Raw genomic sequence first — 22,933 nt, 5'->3', positions numbered from 1 at the left:
GAGGGCTGAACGATGGCGACCAAAACCGCTCATGACATCAAGAAAGAAATTCAGTTCGTGAAATCTGCTATCTAGACGAAACAGTACCATTCATTCCATCAGCTTGGTAACATTTGATGTTAGTGATATTGGCCGGTATGACGAGGTGTTTTGCAGGACGTCCGAGCTTTAAAGTAGGGATCACCACAGATGATTTCCATTCGTTGGGTATCTGACTCGTTCGCCACATATTCGTCCAAGATAAGCTGATGAACGGCCTCATCGATGTTATGTAAGGCTTGGTACGTGACACGGTCTTCGCCTGGGGCAGTGCGGCGTTTAGAAAGGCTAAGCGCATAGCGTAGCTCCTCGAGAGTAAAGTCTGCCGCATCCATCTTGCAAGCAAGAGGGTATGGCAGCCTGACTTGTCAGAGAATTAAGGTCGCCTTTTGTGTTGTCTGCTGACCTAGCAGGTCCGAGAAGGTCGGCAAATGCTTCTGCGAGAATTTTTGCTGACCGGCCGGTCGTTATGCACAAAGCAGCAGTTGGATTCGTGCAGATCTCAGGAGTTCGGAGAGCCTTCAGTATGTGCCATATAACGCTTCCGAAACCGCTTGCCGTATGCAGCGAACTACAAAGTGCGGCCCAGCTCTTTCGACAAATTGTTTCGTGTGCCGCCGTATAGCTCCACTGTGACACAAGAGACACAAAAAGTAGAGATTACTACAGAATCGTTAAAGCTAGCTAGATATGTGTCGCACTTCTCTGTGCATGCACATGTCATCGCAATTCTTCACTCGACAGGCATCATACATCGCTTTCGTCCACGTGACAGCGCTGTGTAGACATGACTTAATGAACTCCGGTGGTTTTACGCCCAAGACGACGATTTGATTACGAGGCACACGATAGTGGGGGACTCCGGATTAATTTTGAGCGCTAAGGGTTCTTTAATGTGCACCCAATGCACGGGACACGGGCGTTATTGCATTTAGCCCTCATCGAATTGCAGCCGCCGCGGTAGGGATTTGATCCCGCGACCTCGTGCTTAGCAGTACAATGCCATAGCCGCTAAGCTACCGCGGCGGCTAACTGTGCAGACATCGGACACTGTGCTTGATTTTGTGTTTGCATTTCGGCATAGCTTGTGAGCGGTGTAGAGCATAAACATTAAGCTTGCGTAAGAATAAAGCTGCGGCATTTGTGACGAATAAACATAAAGATGCGCGACATTTTCCTTCGAATAGGACGAAAGGAAACAAAATTATAGGAATCACATGAATTTTTTGTTGATATGATATGATATGATATGATATGATATGATATGAGATGTTGACTTACAATTTATGGCGCCGGCTACTCCTTAGCTCTTAATAGGGTCTAGCTTACAACATACAGGTTACAGGATTACATATCACATAATCTTTTTTATAGAAGCACCAGGACTTGTCAAACAACGTTTTCACAGTAACACTATGACGTAAGAAACACATGGAACATACTATATAGAAGTTAAATGACTCTACAGTTCTCAAGAAAAAAGTCTCAAAAATACAAATGATACTTTGGCCTAATAACGCAGTCTCTAGCCAGCGGCTGGTACATACATCGTGTAAATGCATTATCACATATAGTCACAGCAGAACAGTCAACATAACATAATCCACAAACACATGCATATATACAGCGACATTGAAATGAAAGGAACAATAAAAGCGTTAATAACGGCCAACGATGCCGCTGTCTCCAAAAAAAAAAGTATTTAGTGCTTTTAAAGCGCTCTTCTGCAAGGACGTTGTTAGCCAAGGACCCAAAAGTCTCTTTAAACTGAAAGGTCTGCGATCTAATGTAATTAGGGTTGAACTAAGTCGGCGCCTTGGTGTGTCGTGACGTGCGCAATCTAGAAGGAGGTGACATATATCTTCGTCTACAAATCCACAATCACATTCGGGGGTTTCCGTACGGCCAATTCTGTGTAAGAAATGTTTTGTGTGCGCAGTGCCAAGCCTTAATTGATGATTAAGGGGTTCAATATTTCTGTCTGATGACAATAAAGATGTGAATTCAATAAACGGATCAATATGATACAAATCCGAGCTCTTAGAATTCTGATCAAACCACGTATTTCTAGACATTCTGAAAGACGTTGTCCTTATAATACAGCGTAATTCATTCTTCGATATTGGGAGCAGAACCACATTATCTTTGAGGTGTGCTTGTCGTGCTGCTTCATCGACTGCTTAGTTGTCAGGAATGTTACAATGCCTTGGTATCCACTGGAATGCTATTTCATGCTTTGCTTGGCTAGCCTTCGTGAGGTCCTTAAGTGTTTCGTATATTACACTTTCACTGATTGCTTTGCTTTTGTGCTGCAGAGTGATGTTAGAGCCGCCTGTGAATCACTGAAAACTACCCATTTTTGCGCATCTCTTACTGTCGATATAAATTTTATCGCACATAGGATTGCGAACAGTTCAGCCGTTGTGGACGAAGTCGCACGAGATAACTTAAACGATTCTTGTTTGTTGAGGTGTGGTATTATGAATGCTGAAGTTGAAGAGGTTGCTTAACTGTAGCCAACTGTGTAGACGTGTCTGTATCCTGAATACCGCACAGAATTCATACTTGTGCGTGGAATCCGCGTAATATTTCGTCATTTCTTTTTTACTTGCATGTACGTCCTTTAAGCGTCCCTTATCTAGTTCTTCGCTATACTAAGCAGGCCAAAGCACGACATAATATTCGAATACACAAGCGCCCCATGAACAAATACGACGCACGTGCACTGTGAAGGCTCCTTCACACCGGCGACTAACAGCGGTCGCGCGACCAAGTTGGTTGAAAAGCGACCAGTCAGAAATAGTCGCAGATCGTCGCTTTTCTCGAAAAGCGACTATTTTGGGCCAGTCGCTCGTTGCTCGATTTTTCAGTCGCGCGACCATGGTCGCAAAGATTTTAAACCAATCAGCGGGCCGCCGAAAGTTATCTTCTGTTTTTACCAGGCGTCCTCCTGCGTCGCACAAACTACAAAGTCCACGCCAGCATGACAGGAATGTAACTGGTGTCTTGACTCGTGATGCTGGGGCGCAGCAGTTCCAGCAACATGTCGAATGTACGCGGTAGCATTCGCAGGAAGCAAAATAGCAGCAAACGAATGCACAAAAAGTATGCACCGATTCCCGCACAAGGCGAACGAGAAATTACAACTTACTCTCGATAATAATCGCCGACATGCGCGTGGAGTTCGGTCAGGAGGCAGCTAGCGTGGCCGGCCACTTATCGCGATCGGAAGCACGGGCGCACCCACTGGCATCGCTTTTTCTTCGGAAGCTTCCGCGCTGCCACAGCTGACACCACGGCAAAGCACTTAAGCACAGTGACGACGTCTTCCTCTTTGCTCGAATGAAAATCCATGGCTGATGCCGGAACACGAAGCCACCGAAGTGCGCGCGAACTGCGTAGATCCCTATATAGTTTCGCTGAGAACGATAATCTGCGGGAATGCGACTTGCAGGTTGCGCTCGGCCGGGCTTGGCGGTGTGAGTATTGCCCGAATTCAGTCGCTTTTTGTTCGCCAGTCGCAAATGGTCGCGCGACCTCTTCAAGTCGCCGGTGTGATTGAGTCTTCATGCAGCGCGGCACCTACTCCTATACTTGCTCGTCGCAGTGCATTAGGCCAGTGGAATACAGTGTTTAACAAGTATACTGATGGGACATTCATGAGTTTGTAAAAAAGCGTCGCACTTGGAAAACGGGGACAGAAAAATTCAGTGGTAGTTTAGTGGTCAATGCGAGAGAAATTTGTCAGCATTACGTCGCACCTCTCTGAGGTCACGGATACATGATTTTAACCGCGTTCACCACATTTCACTGTGCTATTCGAGACTATACTCGACAATATATATATATATATATATATATATATATATATATATATATATATATATATATATATATATATATATATATATATATATATATATATATATAAATTCACACACCCACACTTATTTCCGCTTGGACACGCCAAATGCTAAAGCATTTAAAATGTGTCCTTTGTGTCCTTTTCCAAGTGCGCTACGTTTTAATAAGTCATTAACAGAGTAGGATTTGCCAACTCCTGTCTGCACTACCTTGACCCGCTTGACCAATGCCTCCTAAGATAGCAGAAGGCCGGTGCACATTGATCCACGAAGTCAAGCTACCTTGCCCATGGAATCTAGTGGGGATTCTCCCGAGCGTAGAGTTTCCTACAATAACTACTAAAGGGAGCTCGGGCGCTGCGATCGTCTAGCCATGCACCATGGCAATGATGAGAAGTACATGGATTTGTCTGATCTTCGTGCTTCTGGCTTGAGATGTTCTTGTGGCTTTGTTTATTACGCTTTTACCTGCCTTCATTGTCTGAAAGTTCAAAGCAATCTTTACTTGTATAAATGCAGAAGACCCCATGAACACGCATATTCACTACCAATTGCAGCATTGCAGCCTGTCGAGGTGGCCAAATCGAAACGCGCCAATCGTCTCAACGCGTTCGCTTGCCCGCGAGATATTTGTAAGGGTGTTCCATGGCCGGTCGTCGACGCATGCATCCGTAGCGTCATGGTTTCGATATCTAGCTTCTGTACTAGACGTCCTGTGTTCGGAACTTGCCATCGGGCTATATTAATGGTATTTATTTATTTATGTATGTATTTATTTACTTATAACACACTACTCTGTTTAAAATGATGAGTTTACAAGATCACAAAGCCGTTTGAATCCAGAAGGAAGAAGTTTAGGCGAATGCATGCACTAACCATCATTCCCATGCTGGCTGAACTTTGCAGCTCTCATAGACACCAGAGTTCCCTCAAGTGATCATTGCACGAAACCACATGCTCCTGAGTAAGCCGGGGGAATTTCGACGTCGCCGCGTTCGTCACGCCGGGCTTGGCAATGAAAATTTTGGTCCAAGTAGCATGACGCCACAAAGCAGAGCGCACAGGCCCGCTACACAGGAGGCGTTGTCTTGACCGCGCAATAACAGCAGCGAGAGTGCGGCCCCAAGGAGCTTCCGGTCACGGGCCTTATCAGTCTATTGCGCCGGAACACAGAGCGTGTTTTTAAGTTGTTCTACTGTGCGGAAAGCCCATCTTTAAGTTTTGAGATAAAAGACACGCGCATTACGCTTCAAGGCTAGTACATAAATTATCTCGTATAACTTACGGCAACTTTTACTTGTAATATTGTCGTTATGTACAGAGGAAAAGTGCTGAAAATCTGCGGGCTTAGATTTTAACGCACCCCTGCCACTCGATATCGCCGCCAATGCCGCCGGGTCATCAGAAGTATTCACTGAGTGCGCACAGAATGGTAGGTGCCCGTGATTTCTGTGTGTGCGTGCTCTCGTGTACATGATCATTTTTGTATATACACATCTCGTAGCATCATTACAAATTCATGTAAAATGTCTCTGTCACATCATCATTGTACATAGCCATTGTGTACACTGTATATATCGAACATCATTTTATATATGTGATAATTAGTTTATGTGTAACTGTGCCTTTCCGTGCGTCTATGTGGTTATATGTTAGTGAGCGAGGATTCGGACACTACTTTGAAAACGTGCCTATTTTGTATACGTTATCGTGCTGGTGAAATTGTGCCGTGATTGTCACTCAGTGTTCGTATCGTCTCTTGTTGAAATAAACTTTTTCTAAACACATCAGTGAGCAAAATCGGAAGCCGTCCAGGGCCTATGTTCGTATTAAACGAAAGGGCCTTACGTTAAGCCTTCGTCTGCCTATGTTCGTATTAAGCGAAAGGGCCTTACGTTAAGCCTTCGTCTGCCGCCTGGCTCATCTCATTGCGAGGCGGCTTTCGCTTGAGGCTGGTCGTCGCGTTTACAAACGCCTATACTGCTTCCGTATCGACAGTGTTGGCAGTGCCTCGTGAAAGTTTTGGGGCTGGGACAAATTCATCCAATATATCCTCTGCTAATTCCCTTCTTTAATTGAATAAGAACAGTATCTGCGTAACAGGAAGGCCAATATAGAAATGAGGAACCAGCAGTATACAGTATTCTACAACCGTGTCGGGCAAAAACACTGCCTTACACGGTGAGACCACGGACGCTGTTCAGTGCTCGAATATGTAGGCAAAACACGATTGCACGAGTGAGTAAGTACAGAGTTACGTCACGGGACGTTTGCGTCATTACACATTGCCGTTTTCAGCTCACGGACGACGGGCGGGGGAATGTTGATGGCGCGAGCGCAAACGGTGCAACGTGCCACTAAACTTAGTATCCTGCTTACCTCCGCATCCACAGGCTTTGATGGCTCTCAGAGTCACGTATTGGCTGCGGGCGTGGCGTTGGTAGTGTCAGCATGCATTCCAAGGAGGTGACGCTACCGTTCGTTGCTTTTGGGAAAACGGAACTAGTGCGTACGCGGCCACAAAAGAAGGGCCGGATTCTCAAAATTTATCTTGCTTACCAGCTGTGCGCGAGAGGCTACACTCTAAGAACAGTTGAGTGTAGACTGTTCTTAGAGTGTACGCTCTAAAACAAAATTACACCCTTTGGGTTGTATCTTGCCACAGAACAATAAACGACATCTCTTGTCTGCATTTCCTTTCTTTAACGCTACGAACCCGGTACTTCCCAGTAACGAACGGCATGCGCGTTATCAGCATGATATTAGCATTCCCGAGAGGAAAGTAGCGGGCGCGGCATTTTCAAGAAGGAAACGCAAGCAAAACAGATGACGATTATCGTTGTGTGGCAGATATACACCCCAGAGGGCGTACATTTGTTTAAGAGTGTGGCTCAAGAACAGTGGCCAGTGATGACAGCCTTTCCAAGCCTTCGTAATCTAAACGTTTCGCCACAGATGTAATGTTGTCACCTCGTAGTGACTGAAGAACACGGTAGCAAAACTGTGAATCACGAAACAAACTATTTATTGGGCTAACCTGTGTTCACGAAAGCATGTGACACTGAAAGCACAACGATAGCGGCGAGCGCAATCGGCGATCGTCGAAATCTGATCAGCGGGCCATGCGCGCCGGTTTTCCTACATGACTCGTCGAAGGTTCCAGCGTAATCGCTGGTGCCCGCGTGCGTTTCGGAAAGTATAACACAATTCGCGCCGCGCATACAATCAGGTTACACAAGGGTCGGCGACAACATAAATCTTGGCGCTCTTTGGCCACATCTGGCCTTTGCGCCAATAAATTCCAATGATCGTCATCACAACATACAACGGATACACTCTAAGAAAAGTTTACGCCCTTGGAGTCCGTATCTTGCCACACAACGATAAACGTCATGTCTTGTCCTTATTTCCTTTCTTTAACGCTGCGAGCCCAGTACATCCCAGTAACGAACGACATGCGCGTTATCAGCACGACAAAGCATTGCCGACAGGAAAGTAGCGGGCGCGGCGTTTTCAAGAAAGGAAACGCAAGAAAGGCAGATGACGATTATTGTTGTGTGGCAGGTATACACCTCAAAGGGTTAAACTTTTTTTAGAGTGTAGAACCATCGATAACATGCGAGAGACTATCGATATATGCAGGCGCGCCCTGCACTGAGTGATAACGTTTAATATTTGTTGGCCGGGGAAAAGCGGTTACCTGAGAAAAATAAGTACAACTGCCGATATTCGATTAGCAGTGTAAGTGTCGTCAGAGGGACTGCTATTGGCGATTCGGTGGTCATTAGGGACGGATGTATTGGCGAAGGCAACAGCCGATTTTATCTACTTCAAAAGAATATGTCACGAAACTTTCAACTAATGCCATAATAGAAATTACGAAGAAAGATGCACAGGTGTGTAATTGCGAGCAACTTTTCATGACACTATTATTTATGACTTTTTTAGGCTTGTGCCATAAAAAGCCTAAAAAAGTAATAAGCCAAAGTATGTCAAGCCTAAAAAAGTCATGGCATACCAACTAGCGCAAACTGCCACCGTTTTGGCTATTATTTATGCTCTTGAAGACATCGTTTCCTAGCGTTATTGTTAAGATATTAACCTAAGTGATAAATAAAAAAACGCACTTTGCTAAAACCTCACGCGTGATATGTTCACTTCACATAATTATTGCTATTAGCTGTCATTCCACAGTGAGCGTGTGTGTGTGACGGAGTTGGGGAGGAATAGGGTGGAGGTGCTACGCCGCTCATTTGCGACCACTACGCTGCCCAAGCCGCATCACACTCAGGAAAATTCAACCAGAAAAATAGGAATCCCGCTGTAACTTTCCATTCTCACGTCGCTACTTCTGTTACCGTAGTACAAAAGCCAAGTCGGAACAACTGCCGGCCCATTTGCCAGACCCAACTATACTGTAGAACCGCCGCCCATGCTTCATTCACCCAACTGTCTTCAAAGAAATTCGGAAACAGACAATGTTCGTCTTTGCATTTACCCAGCACTAACATGAGTTCACTAGCTTAGTTTATTCAAAATCAAATCCACAGTCGAGAGCAAAAGTCTAGGGACCACAGCTGTAAAGAAAAAAATTTTTTTTTGTTCGGTCTACGAATGAAGGCTTAATTGAAGTGGACCCACCGTAGTGGCTTATAGCGGCTTTGGTGTTGCGCTGTTGAGTCCAAGGTCGTGGTATGAAATCCTGGCTGCGGCCGCAGCATTCCGATGGGGGAGAAATGCTTCAACACCAGTGCACTGTGTGTGCATTGGGTGCACGCTACAGAACCCCGGGTGGTCAAAATTAATCCGGAGTACCCCACTACGGCATGCCTCATAATGATTCGTGATTTTGGCACGTAAAATTCCAGAATGCCTTTTTAAATTTATTTAAGTGGTACAGCCTACGTGCGCCTGTTTCACCAACATCATCCACTAAGACAATTCCACTTTGCACAGTCGTTCCAGAAGAAATTATATTTTTTTGTTGGTACCATGACCTTTAGATTTTTGCTCTCGACCGTACATATCTAATGACAGCAGGAGAAGAAGAAAACAGCTAACCAAGGAAAGTTTCCTATAGCGGGAACGTCGATTGTACTTTCTTCTTTATTTCTAAGTCTTGCCGTAGCACGGAACTGGCATCCGCCGTGCTTCTGCTATGTAGCAGCCGCCAGAATTAGTTACACCTAGCTTCATCAGCGACCACATGGCGTGAGTGGAAGTTTGCCAACTTAGGCAACAGACAATGGACGGCGTCGAGGTGAGGCAATGAAGTAGTAGACAGTATATTTTTTTTTTTATTTTCGCCGCATTATTAGCACGGAGACTGGCGTGAAACACTGAGGCAGCTTATAGTAGACGAGGGCGCTACCGCATAGGCGGGAATGGGGCGCATTCCCAAACGTGCACTCTCTACGAGCCCCAGTTCGTGTGTTGCCATAGAGTGATTTTTTGTCGTAACACTTAAATATTATAAAGTGTCCTTATTTTTTATACCGTGCTGTATGAGGCTAAATACACGAATGGTTTCCAACATGCATGAAACAGATGTCCCACAGGTCAACAATATTACAAACAGAAAGAAATGCAATAAATAACTCGATAATTTGGGACAAACGCGAAAGCGGTGAGATACAAAAGTGCATTACAAAAACGAAAATATGCTACAATACACACCTGATAGCACTTCTGTACACAGGCTGCTCGGACAGAGCCTTTCTCAAGTGACATATGAACAAGCGTGCAGGACCATTGCACGAGCGTCAAGCACTCATGGCCACGGCAGTAAGTCGCCGTGAAAGTGCGCGCAGTCACAAGAATCGTAAGCTCTCGAACAGCACCAAGTCCGGACTCCTACGGCGCTGTTCGCGTTTTCTACTACACGATGACACTATGAAAGGCGAAAGCAACATTTTGGAAAACAGGATAACTGTGTTATTTGACGCTCGATGGCGTGTAATGTTTACAATTAGTATTCCCTTTGGCGACATATCTTGGCTGAGCCATATTACTGTGTTAGGCAGTTCGGGCGTTGCGAACTAATATAGTTGAATGCCTCGTTATAAGCAACATAACGTCTGGTCTCTTTTACATGGGTCACTAAGCGTGAGCTATTGCATTGGCCTTTGTAACGATAACTACTTCCGTTGTTTTAGACATACGACGCCGGAATTTCTGAAGAGTGCAATTACAGTTTTGTTTCTACCCCGTAAAGGAGCTTTAACAGGAAATGGTGGCAATAGGTTGCGTTTTGTGTTAAGCGCATCTGTCAGTTTTGAGGCGATCCGAAAGCTGCAGAAAGATTTATCCAAGTAAAAAAATTTTCATCACAGTATAACGAATCTAGGAAGGAAACCGTATCTGAAAGTTCTTTTTTTTTTTGCAGTTGTAGAGCAATTCTCCTTTGTCCGAACCCTGGACTAACGTCGTTTCGACGCGGTCGCTCAACCTAACCAGGAGGCGCGCTGATGTGACACTGGTAACAGCCGTGTCTCATTTTTTGTGTATGCATCTGGCTGGTTTATTTATTCGCTGAAATGGATGGGCACATCCTTTTCTCTTCTCAGAGCTTCGTAACAGCAGTTCACTTCCTGCAGCTATCAACACTCGACCATTACCGCAGCAATATATTTTACAAATAACAGCGGAAGCTCCTGAACAGCTTAAGCCTGGAAATTTCTATGACCCGAACCACATGCGGCTACCTGAATGAATGTTCTGCTCATATCTTCAAAATGTTGCATGGGGATGACCGCAACGAAAACTGCCGTTCTCCTTTAAGGCACGACATCTGAGTGAGACAAGGCCTGCGCTAAAGGGGAATATGAATGACCTTAAAAGTATAATGGTCATTATAATTGCAACCACATGACGGCATATGTTACATTGTTTCATGTAACGTACGATCTTAGATTTCGCGCTAGCTGTTCTTTAATGCCTAACAAATAAGGAGGTATATGATGCATAGAACTTGAAGAGTCGGAGTGAAACATGAAGTGTCTTGAAACGCTAGTTCCAATGTAAAGAGGTTGATACAACAAGAACAGATTATATGTTCTGTAGGAACTCCAGTTCCTTCTAAACGACTTCCTATCTTCGAGGAAGAGGTAGTCCTAAGAAGAAACGTACGTATAGGTGGCGGTAAAAAATCAATGCTGGGACGACAGGAGGTACGCAAATCATTGCAAAAACAGGTGCATGTCGCCGCTCACGAGAGCGCTAATCTTAACTAAATCTTTTGGATACAATCGACATTTTACTTAAATTGAAACATCATAAATTGCGAGGATGCATAATGTCCACGCCACTGAGAAGAGTGAGCTGCATACCGGCGACTGTTCCTTGTTTAACCGTGTGGAAAAGTAACGGACTCCCATCTGTCGCCATTGTTTCTACTTGCGCTTGTTTTCAGACACAGAATTACAGCAAAAAAAACAGCAAAGAACGGTAGCTCTGTTGTCAGGGGATGCGTAACCGTACTGCAAAAAAAAAAAAAAAAAAAGAAGAACTGCTTGGAGGTTTGTTGCTTTCGAACGCCGGTATGTAATCTTGTAGTGAATATGAAAATCATCGATATGTCCTAGCCTGGCAGTGAATCAGTCTGTCGGTTTGCGTGCACTGCATTTGGCTGTAAGACATGTCGTAGGTAAAAATATGTTGGTTTTCCAGCGTGATGCACTATGGTATGGCAGGATGTATATTTTGTTAAATTGTACACCCGAATGCAACATCTTGTATTCTATAGTTCCAGAGCGAACGGTTACTTTCGGCGGCTTAGCGTTGCAAAAGGACACGTTTGACGCTGATGCGCTTCCTGATCAACAAAAGACCGCATAAGGACAAAGCAAAGCAAGTGAAAATGCGCGCCGTGCGCTACTTTGCGTTGTCGTCCAAGCGGGGGAAGGGAGGCAATGAGTGCGGGAAGCGGAGAACTGGAACCGCGACGTCTGTGACGAAGGGAAGGTGGTTTTACAAGCCACGCGCTCAACTACGCAAGCTCTGGACCCAAAATGTACGTATGGCGAAACTACTCCGTAACTTCCTGTGTACACGTGCTTTGGATTGGAAGTCGTAGAACGAGCGAACATGCGTCACCCTGGAGCTCTTGCCCTTCCCACTCCGCACGGTCTTGTCGCGACTGCTGTCAGTATTCCTTTTACTTATTGCTGGCTCTGTAGGCAACTCATCCTCCAATGCAACCGCGACGTACGAGCGACATTCCTCAGGAAGAGGCCACCAGAAGTCTTCGGCAATGCTATATACACATCTTCAAAATCCGAGATGCTCTGTTCCGTTATAAGTACAGGTGTGCTTATTGGTGGCAGACTGAACAGCGACCTCTATTACAAGAGATTTCACGTGTACACACCATAGTTCGGATGATTTTGAGACAGTTGCCTTATCTCCCTTCCCATTAAAATGGTGCAGCATACTCAAAGCCCATCTAAGCGCCAGCCGATGAGACGCGGCATTTAAGATTACATATGGACATTATGATGGCTTAAGATTGGACAATGCCTTCTGTGTCATACTGGTGACTACCATGAACAGCCAGTGCACTTTGGGGCCTGTCAATCATAAGCCGTTTGGAGCGAATACATATATGTCCAATTTTTTTTTTTCGTGACGTTAACATACATTACGACAGTCATGTACCACGTTCACCTAAACGGCTTCCACACGTTAAGCATACAGAGAGGGAAACTAAAGAAGCGCGTATAAAGCCTCAACGTGGCCACTTCGCACAAGGTGTTACAATAGCGGCATTACGCCAGGAATTATTACTGGTTCAGCGGCTTATTGTTAGTTTGCAAATGGCGTATGGTATACTATAACAAAATATGGCATAACACTTCCCAAATGCTGCATTAGAAGAAATCAGAATAAAAAGAAAGAAGAAATTATTTTAGAATGTGATAATGCCCTTGTAATTATACTTTGAAAATCAACTATCTACATTAGTGCCTTCTCCTGGCAGCGACCTCTTTCTTACGTCATACAAACCTCTCTATGAGCACATGTGAGGGCAGAGGTCTAACGTTAAGTTCATCAATCTTCAGAATTGGTACAGGCACTACTATTCAGGTAATGTTGACAAAATCATACATTCTTATTAGCTACACTGCTGGTTAGCGCCTACGATTAGATGCGGTCACTTAGTGCGGCTGTTAGGTTATACACGACACCGCTCAGCAAGGAATCACGGCCGCTTGTATGCTTACAAAATGCATATGAGGACACGTCTTTTGGCGACCGTCTCAAAGTTGCGCGGATCAGCCTTCGAGATAACGGATTATTTTTTTCTTTCCTTTTCGAAAAGGTTCTTTGTTGGACACGTTGGGTAGGTGTCCAACAAAGAGCAAAAGCCGTCTCTGCTCATGAATTCCGCGTGCACTTCTCTCGACAGCTTTTTCTACATGGGGGAAAGGGGGGGTGCAGCTCTACCGCGTCCGAGGGCGGCAGCCCGGCGCGAGAGGCCTGTCTCACCGCACGCGCTTCCATCGAGCACCGGGATTCCAAGCTCACCTGACGCCAATCCATGTCGTTCTTAGCCGCATGGAGTCGCAGCCCATTCACAGTGCGCGTGGCCTCCCTGACGATGATCCACTCGGGTAAGATCGGCGATCCGCCACGCGCAGTAGGTAAACCCGAGGTGCGTCGCTCTGTCCGCGTGGATGCTCGCCTCGGGGGGAGAAAGCGCAACCGCACTCGGCAAGGGCCCGACTGGCGCAACGTCGCCGCGCAAGTGCCGGTCGCGCTCACGAACTCGCCGTCGCCCGAAACCACGCACGAGCCTCCCCCGCCGGGGGCGCCCTCCTCTCCCACGAGTCGCCCTCGCCCGATCTCGTTTTCTTCGCCTTCCTTGCACACTTTCTACCCGAGCCTTTGTCTCAGCGGCGCTTTCGAAACATTTCGCGTACATACGCTGCCGCCTGGTCACCCTTTCCCATTGGCCCTCTCACTCGACCCCTCGGGAAGTTGGCGAAAATTCGAGGGAAGGAAGCTGCGGTGCGATACGGTTTGCGGTGAGGGCCGTTGTACCGCACGCGCGCTCATATACGCGCACCGTCTGTGCGCCCACTTTCGCATGCGCGGCGAAGTAGCCAAGAACAGAAGAGCCACTGCGCGCCGAAGTTGTAAACGCGTTCCTCCATTCAATCCATACAAGCATTCCAAGTTGGGCGAATTTACTGGCAGTCCGGTTACGATATCGCCAGATTCCGACATGACTGGGGCGGACGCGTTGTGCATTGTTGGCTAGCTATAATATATATATATATATATATATATATATATATATATATATATATATATATATATATATATATATATATATATATACGCAGGAAAGAGACGACGAATTTTTTGGCAGACTTCTTTTACTTAACGTTTTCGGCTGGTGGACCAGCCTTCGTCAGAGTACAGTCATATATCATAAATATATATATATATATATATATATATATATATATATATATATATATATATATATATATATATATATAGATATATATATATATATTATAGCTAGCCAACAATGCGCAACGCGTCCGCACCAGTCATGTTGGAATCTGGCGATATCGCAACCAGACTGGCATATATATATTTATTCATTTATTTAAAATACCTTACAGGCCCTATGGGGGCATTGTGTAAGGGGGGTACAAAATCAAGGGGGAAAAGAAAGAGTAAACAGCCTTCTAAAGTGTAATACAAAAGATACGCCTCAATGCAGGGTTCATTACTACCAAAAACATGTAAAAGGAACAACTGAAGTAATGAAAGGCCACAAAGGTACACTTAAGGAAATAACACGAGTAAAACTCAACGTAAGGTACTAATACTATAAAGTAAAATACACGAAAAATGAACATATCACGGAGTACAATTCTTGAAGGGATATTTAGGGAAACAGACGCAAAAAAGCTATAATATATACAGGGCATACAAGTGAACACGTGACGCAGCATAAAATAGCAATTCATAGGAGCGACATAGCAATGCATCAATAAAAAAAAATTCACAAGAAGTTCGAAGCATATTGCCAAGGGCAAGAAACAAGATAAAGTGATTTGCAAGTGCTATTATGAAAAATGCTCGTGTAGGAGATGACGAAATTTTTCTTGATCTGACTCGGAAGCAATGTGATCAGGCAGATTGTTCCACAAGCGAATGGCCGTAGGGAGCGCGGAAAAGTTAAAAGCATGTGTCGTACCGTACATGCGCGCAAAACTGAAGTGGTTATTTAATCGGCGAGACGTGTTCGAGGCGATCTGGATATGTAGTGTGGATTGTGTGGCATTGTAAACATATTTGTGAAACAAGGATAACAGAGCGATATTACGGCGAAGAACTAAAGGCTGTATGGAATGATCGAGTTTCATTTGTGTTACACTGGAGTGATGGCTATAATTACGTGTAATGAAACGGGCAGCTCGGTTTTGGACTGATTCAAGCATGTCGATTAAGTATGTAGGATGCGGGGACCAAATGGATGATGCATACTCGAGCTGTGGACGAACAAATGTCTGATAAGCCAATTTGCGAATGTTGGAAGGTGAATTACCCAGATTACGACGTAGGTAACCTAAAGTCCTTGAAGCTTTTGCGCAAACGGCTGCAATGTGGTCTGTCCAGGAGAGGTTTTGGGTTCGGTGAACAGCCAAATATTTATACGATACTGTATGTAACAATTGTTTATTATTGACGTTGTATAAAAAATGTGAGTTGTCACGCTTACGACTAAAAGAAATTACCTGACATTTTGATACATTTAAAGCCATTAACCAGGTGTTACACCAATTATGAATTAGGCTAAGGTCATTTTGAAGGGCCAGGTGGTCGTCAGTACTGTTAATTGATCTGTAAATAATGCAGTCGTCAGCGAAAATACGTAAGTGAGAAGAAACATTAAGTGGCAAATCATTTATGTAAATTAGGAGGAGTAAAGGGCCCAAAACACTGCCCTGAGGCACACCAGAAGTAACGTAAGTAGGAGACGAAGCGATATTGTTAACTACTGTGAACTGTTGACGATTCGAAAGAAAATTACGAAGCCATGTTAGAGTGAAGGAGTCAATTCGAAGTGCAGTTAATTTTGCAATAAGGCGACAATGAGCTACACGATCAAATGCTTTGGAAAAGTCAAGAAAAATGCAATCGGTCTGCTGGTTATTGTTCATGTTAACGTGCAGGTCAGTCGTGAATTTGAGTAACTGTGTCTCACATGATAATCCTTTCCTGAAACCATGTTGATGGCGAAAAAAGAAATTATTGGACTCTAGGTGATTATAAATATGAGAAGCAATTATATGCTCCAGCACCTTGCAGCAAATGCAGGTCAATGAAATGGGACGGTAATTTTCCGGGGAGTTTTTATTCCCAGTTTTAAATATGGGTATAATTTTGGCCATTTTCCAGTCATTGGGCAGCTGTCCCGATGACAAAGACTGCTTGAATATATGGTACAGAATGTTACTGGATATAGAAATGGTATTTTTTAATATCTTGGAACTAATATTATCAATACCAGATGAAGTAGATAACTTCAAATTATTAATAAGACATGCAACTCCCTCCACCGAGATTTCAATACTTTCCATGAATTGCCAGTCATAATCAGCAACATCAGGTACATTGGTATGATCCTCGCGGCTGAAAATCGATGAAAAAAACGTATTAAACGCAGAGGGGCATTCATTGTCAGAGAGAGGAGTATTTGTATCGCTATGTAAGGCTATCCGGTTTGAGTCACGGTCAGGTGATATAACTCGCCAAAACTTTTTCGGATTCGAATGTAAGAGAGAAGGTAAATCTGTGGAGAAATATTTATCTTTAGCTGCAGCTAAGGCGGAACAGTACGTTTTTAAGCAAATCCTGTACCTTTCCCACGAAGGAGCATTATTGAGGCGTTTAGCGGTATTGTACAGACGTTTCTTTTTATTCCTGAGCTTACGTAGGGCCTTAGTAAACCAAGGATTTGTTTTGTCATTTGTTATCGAGATCAACGGGATATATTTGTTAATTAGAGCAGACATTTTATTCTTGAAACATACCCAGTTATCTTCCACCGAGCGATTATAAAAAGAAGGAAGTAGCGTGCGGTTGAAAAATACTTCAAGTTCATCGTTTATTTTAGAGTAGTTTGCTTTGTTATGATTGATTTTGATTTTGACTAATCTGCTCTGACTAATGTGTTGTTGAGTTCTTTAAATGTTATCTCGCATACATAATAGGGTTTGCGTGAATTTAACATCGTGTTTGGCCCAGCCAGTGCACGAAACGCGATGCAACGGGTTGTTCAAAAAGATAACGTCGCACGAGTCCCCACCATTTCGTCAGAACGCAGCCCTGAGAGAATACGAAAATATCCATTACCATATAAAAGCGCACTCCCCCTTCGTAGACTTGTTGTGAAGGTAGAAATTCAGGGGAAGAGAGAGAGAGAGCAAATGATAAAGGAAAGGTAGGGAGGTTAACCAGGACTGAGCGCGGTTGGCTACCCTACACTGGGGAAAGGGAAAAGGGGACGGAAAGATTAAAAGAAGAACAGAAAGTCTACTGGGGAAAAATCCAGGAAAAAAAAAACGAAAGAACTGTGAGGTAGTGGAAGGGGGGCAATGATATTTCCGATAAATAACTGCAACTGAGCTTTTTTATGTTCCTGAATGATGTACAGGAGAATTTACTGTCCAGGTGTATACTAACCATTACCCTATTAGTGCAAAGTTGTACATCGGTATCTTCGGCCAAATAGATTTTGTCATTAACCGGCACCTTTTATATTGATTCCATGATTAGCCATCACGCCAGCACGATTCTTACGAACCATCTTAGCACCCCAACTATCTTGCCAATCTAGCCACAAGAGCACACGCAACGTTCAGTGCGACTGATTCTTCAAAGTGAGCTAACCTCCATGATATATTCGTTTATTTTTATCTCTTTCGAGTCTTCGCATTGTGTTTATGTTATGTCGGGCTTCGCGTCAGCAGCACGATAATCCGGTGGTGCCTCACTCAGGCTCAAGCTCAGCTTACGATTCCGGGGATTAAAAGTCTGACTTGCTCAATGCTGTGCTTACACAACTCAGTTTCTTCAGTTTGTGTTGGAAGTACAGCAAACACACGCACGTTTATACTGACGGCTCGGTTACTTCCACCAGCTTAGTCGGAGCTGTGGCTGTTCCGAAAAGATTAACGACAGCCCAGGTAAAGATTACCCATGTCACGACATCTACAAGTGCGTAACTTGCACCGACGCGAGGCGCTCTCAAGTATATATAGCTTCGAGAATATTGCTTCATTGTTTCGAGAACCTCCGAAGCAATGAGTCATATTTTCTGACTCTAAACCACGATTACAATGTCTACAGTAAGTTCTCCGACGTGGTTACTAAAAAACAGGTGATAGTTGAAATCAAAGAGCGTTATTATTAAATCACAAACAAAGAGGCCACTAAATTATCCTTCAGTGGTTGTCTGCTCCCCGTGGTGTCTTGGCAGTAATCTCGCGCAAATGAAGCCACTTGAACATCACATCATGAGCGACACTCAATTCTTATCATATTTTCAAGGATGGGCGTTGGTAGACAACTTTGTTGACTCGCTCATTTGTTGTCGTTACGTAAATGGAAAGTTCCAAGTTTGACACGCACTAGACTGCACACATTGAACCCCTCGCTACAGCCCCCCTTTCCAATCGGACTACTTCTTTTGTCCTGTATAGGCTATGGCTCGGGATTGCGTTCGCGAAAGCCTACTCCACCCTCGTCGAAATGGCTGACAGTGTTGCGTAGATTGTCTGCGGTCGCGTCGAGGTTATCGGCCACCTGTTGTATGACTCTATACTCAGTTCAATGCACAGGGGCAATCACTCTCCCTCGCATTAGCGCGATTTGACAAACAGCCTTTTGTCTACAGAGCAGACACGGCGGCATAGACCTCGCCGTTCATTGGCGTGCGAAGCTCTGAAGGCAATGATGCCTTTTTAAAGATCACCTGGGCGGGGTGTGATCACTTTTGAATTGGTTACATTTTCCTTTTGAGCGCGAGTGTTCAAGAAATTTGCTCTTTCTCGCTGCCTTCTTTATATTCGCTCCAGCTCCTTCTCCTGCGCATAAGGTATCCAATCAGATGCTCTTCCGGTTAACCTCTAGCACTGCCTATTTCTCTTCATGTTCTCTTTTGTGCTTGTGACCAACCTCTGCGACCAATCGTGAGCTACTCTCGAAATGTATATATTAACGTGTCGAATTATTATTTTGAGGAAGGTTTCTGAAATTCATATAGAAAGTAATGACTAAACTAATGATAATAATAATAGTTGAAACTCGATTTACCGAAGCGATGAACACACGCGAATTATTTCGTTAAAACGGGAAGTTCGGAAAGACGAGTAAGGGATTCTTCGGTCCTTCGAAATTAAAAATTGTAACGTAGCGACACCCAAAAGGTACCACGGCATTGTATTTGCTGCTAACCCACGCCTACGCGTATAAAAAGTTCGCCAGGGCAGCCCAACTACCACCGCCCCTAGCACCATCGGGTACGTAAGAGTGCTAGCTATACTGCTGAGTCCGTTGTCCCGTGCATGAGCGTGGCGTGCAGCCTCGACAAAATAAAGCTAGGGCCGTGACTAGGCTGCCTAGATGTTTCAATGCGATAGCATTAGAGCGCACGCTCGAAGAAAAACCCGTCTGCGTCAAAATTAGAAAGAAATCATAGCTTTTAATACTCATTTATTTCTGGAAAAGCTTCCTTAAATCGGGTTCAATGCAAGCTAGTTTCGTTAATTTGGGTTAATTACAGCATTGAACATTATGGGTACTTCCCGGGGAATGGAAATTTCTTGGTTAGATCGGGAACTTCGTAAGATCGGGTTTTGTAAAATCGAGTATTAACTGTAATAATAATAATAATAATAATAATAATAATAATAATAATAATAATAATAATAATAATAATAATAATAATAATAATAATAATAATAATAATAATAATAATAATAATAAAACAGAACTAAATAAAGTGGGATTCTCGAGGCCTCGCATTTTACTGCAGCGCACGCGTTAGAAAAGGCACCACGGACTGTCTTTAGTAACGGTTCTTATATTTTACGATCTCTTTTGCATTTCATCTTTAGCTCATACGAAGCCACGCTCCCTCTATTGCTACGATCAGCCACTCAGTGAGACGTACGATATGGAAATAATATAGACGCATATAAAAAAGAGAGATAGAGAGATGAAGAGGGAAGGCAAGGAGGTTAAATAGATATTAGTCTCCGGTTTGCTACCCTACACTGGGGTTGGAGATAGGGGTTAGCAAGAGTACAGAGAGGAAAAGGATAAAAGAAATGAAAGAAAAAATGCACACACAGAGACACACGCACGAAGGGCGTTCCAGTTAGAGGCGCTCACAAAGGCCGGTAGATCGCAAGAAGCGCAGTAGCGCTTGCCCGGCCTTCTTCTGTGACGTTAGGTATACTGTCGATGGTGTAGAATTCCTTCTTCCGATAGTGGTCGGTTGTCCAGCTGGTTGAGTTAGTGGCGAAGGGCTTCCCTCTGTGGACTGTACTGCGGGCAGTCTCACAAAATATGGCCAATAGATTGTTCATGGTCGCAGTGGTCACATGTTGCGGTTTCGGTCATCCCTATGCGAAATGCATAGGCTTTGGTAAAGGCAACGCCCAACCACAGTCAATATAAAAGCGTGGCGTCTCCACGGCGAAGCTGTGATGGCGCTCGAAGACTTAATGTGGGATCAAGTGAGTACAGTTGCGTATTTCTTAAATGTGGCTCATTCCATTGCGACGTGGTCCACTGGCGAGGAAGCAGCCGGAGCTTCAGTGCTGCGTCAGTTCTAGGAAGTGATATTGGTACGTGGTGGTCCTCAGTATAGGCTTAACGGGCAGCTTGATCGACCCGTTCACTGCTGATAATCCCGCAGTGATTTGGAAGCCATTGGAAAGTTATTTCATGGTCTGCATCACTTATACGGTGCATCTTCTTTGTAATCTGAAATACTACCTGTTCGTGCGGTCCGCGTCGTAAAGGTGACAGTAGAGACTCCAGTGCCGCCTTTGAATCGCAGAAGATCGTTTACTTGTGTGGCGGCTCATCACCAATGTAATGAAGAACGGTAAGGAGCGCTGCGAGCTCTGCTGCCGTCGATGATGTTGATGATTTTTCGCTGGTATCACGATTGCCGCAGCGGAGCTGTTTGGCAGGACAGATCCATCAGTGTAGATATGCGTAGAGTCACGGTAGTTCTCGCAAAAGTAGTAACGTGAGCTGTTTAAGGGCTGGTGATAATATATAAGCTTTTTTTGTGATGCCACGTATTGTCAGGTTGATTTTCCGCTGAGCGAGGCACCATGGAGGAATCAAAGGTCCCGCAGTAGAAGTGAAACAAGCTGGCAATGATTCACCATATGCGGTTATTGTTTGGCTGAAAGAGGTGCGTAGTCTGTCCGCTGATAGGGAGGCTGGGTTGTGGCGAGGAGTCGTGGCAAGATGCCTTCTATGGGTCTCAGCGCTTCAATTTCAATGTGGGTCTTGACAAGGTGGTTCTAGCGACGGCTATAGTAGCCACTGTCGATGCACTCTGAGGCAGGCCTAGACAGATCCGGAGCGCTTGAGCCTGAACGCTTTGTATTATGCGTAGATTCGTTTTGCCTGTGTTTGTTATGGCTGGCAGGCTGTTCCGCAGAAAGCCGAGGAAAAGCAGCCTGTATAGTTGTAGCATAGTATTTGTCGACATTCCCCAAGTCTTGCCAGTGAAAAACTTGAACAGGTGGCAGATGCCTGTCAATCGTTTACTTTTTTCCAGTTTGATACGTGAGGGCTCCATGACAAGCCCCTGTCGATTATGACACCTAGAAACTTTTAAGATGGAACATATGGTATTCTTTGACCATTTATCTTTACGCTGTAGTTTGTCGTGGGTTTGCGCGTAAATGGCACTAGTGCGCATTTCTGGGAGGAAATTTCGAGGCCTCAATTACGGAGTAGATAGCAGTTTGGGTGGCAGCTCTCTGAGTTCTCGCTCGCAACTGTAGGCGTGTTACTGCAGACGTCTATATGCAGATCTCATCCGTGTACATTGATAGCCTGACTGCGCTTAGCGCGTGCTCAAGCAGAGAAATTAGGGTTAGATTAAGGCTAGACAAAATTTAGGGTTAGGGTTAGAAAAATTAGGGTTAGAAATTAGAATTAGGGTTAGACACAGGGCTAAGTACACCACCCTGGAGTACACCGCGGTAGCTATAATGTAGAGAAGTATGGCCTTCCTAGGTGCTCCCAAAAAAGGATTGTTTGGAGAGATAGCTGCGTATCCATTGAAACATCCGACCACCCACTCCTACCTCTGCGAGAGCAGAGAGGATGGCTTCATGCGTAACGTTGTCATACGCCCCTTTGACTTTGAGGAACAAGGATCCGCAGATATGCTTACGGTGTTTCTCATGCTAAACGTAGGTAACCAGGACGACGACGTTATCGATCGATGACTGACAACGTCTAAAGCCCACCGTGGCATTCGGGTAGGTGTTGTGGTACTTTAAGTACCATCCAGGAGTGCTGGGACCATGCTCTCCATTACTTTGCCCACACAACTTGCCAATGCGATTGGGCGATATTATGAGAGTTCCAACGGCGACTTGCCAGGCTTCAGCAGTGGAACAAGGCGACTTGTTTTCGAGCTTATGGGTAGCGTGCCATCTCGCCAAGATTCATTGTACAGCTCAAGGGGAACAACTCTCGCTCACTCACCCAGGTGACGCAGAGGTCGGTAGGAAATTCCATTAGGTCCTGGCGCTGATGTACGGCATAGAAAGCTAATGCTGCCCTAAGTTCGCGAATTGAGAATGGTAGGTCTATGCGGTGATCATGTGGTGGCGGACAACTCGAAGGCGGTGGAATGTTGGGTGCTGTGAGTTGGCCGGATAATTTGGCGCAGAACTCCTCTGCCGCATCAATCTCCGGTCTTTTTTGACAGAGGGCTAGAGCCTTGAATGGGAACCGCTGTACGG

The 22,933-nt window shown here is 44.8% G+C and overlaps 1 protein-coding gene across 1 annotated transcript in view; it reads right to left on the bottom strand.

Moving 5' to 3' along the window:
- spz3 (Spaetzle domain-containing protein 3) overlaps positions 1–13,669 on the bottom strand; it is a 110,864-nt gene extending 97,195 nt beyond the window's left edge. The window contains exon 1 of the mRNA XM_075699070.1: positions 13,428–13,669. Coding sequence (XP_075555185.1) covers positions 13,428–13,442 — 15 coding nt within the window. The 5' untranslated portion in view covers positions 13,443–13,669. The remainder of the gene's footprint in view (positions 1–13,427) is intronic.
- Positions 13,670–22,933: the final 9,264 nt, after the last annotated feature.

Source organism: Dermacentor variabilis, chromosome 1 (assembly GCF_050947875.1).
Source record: "Dermacentor variabilis isolate Ectoservices chromosome 1, ASM5094787v1, whole genome shotgun sequence".
Lineage (NCBI taxonomy): Eukaryota > Metazoa > Arthropoda > Arachnida > Ixodida > Ixodidae > Dermacentor > Dermacentor variabilis.
The sequence above is the reverse complement of the archived record's forward strand: the minus strand, read 5'-3'. Positions and strand labels throughout refer to the sequence as shown.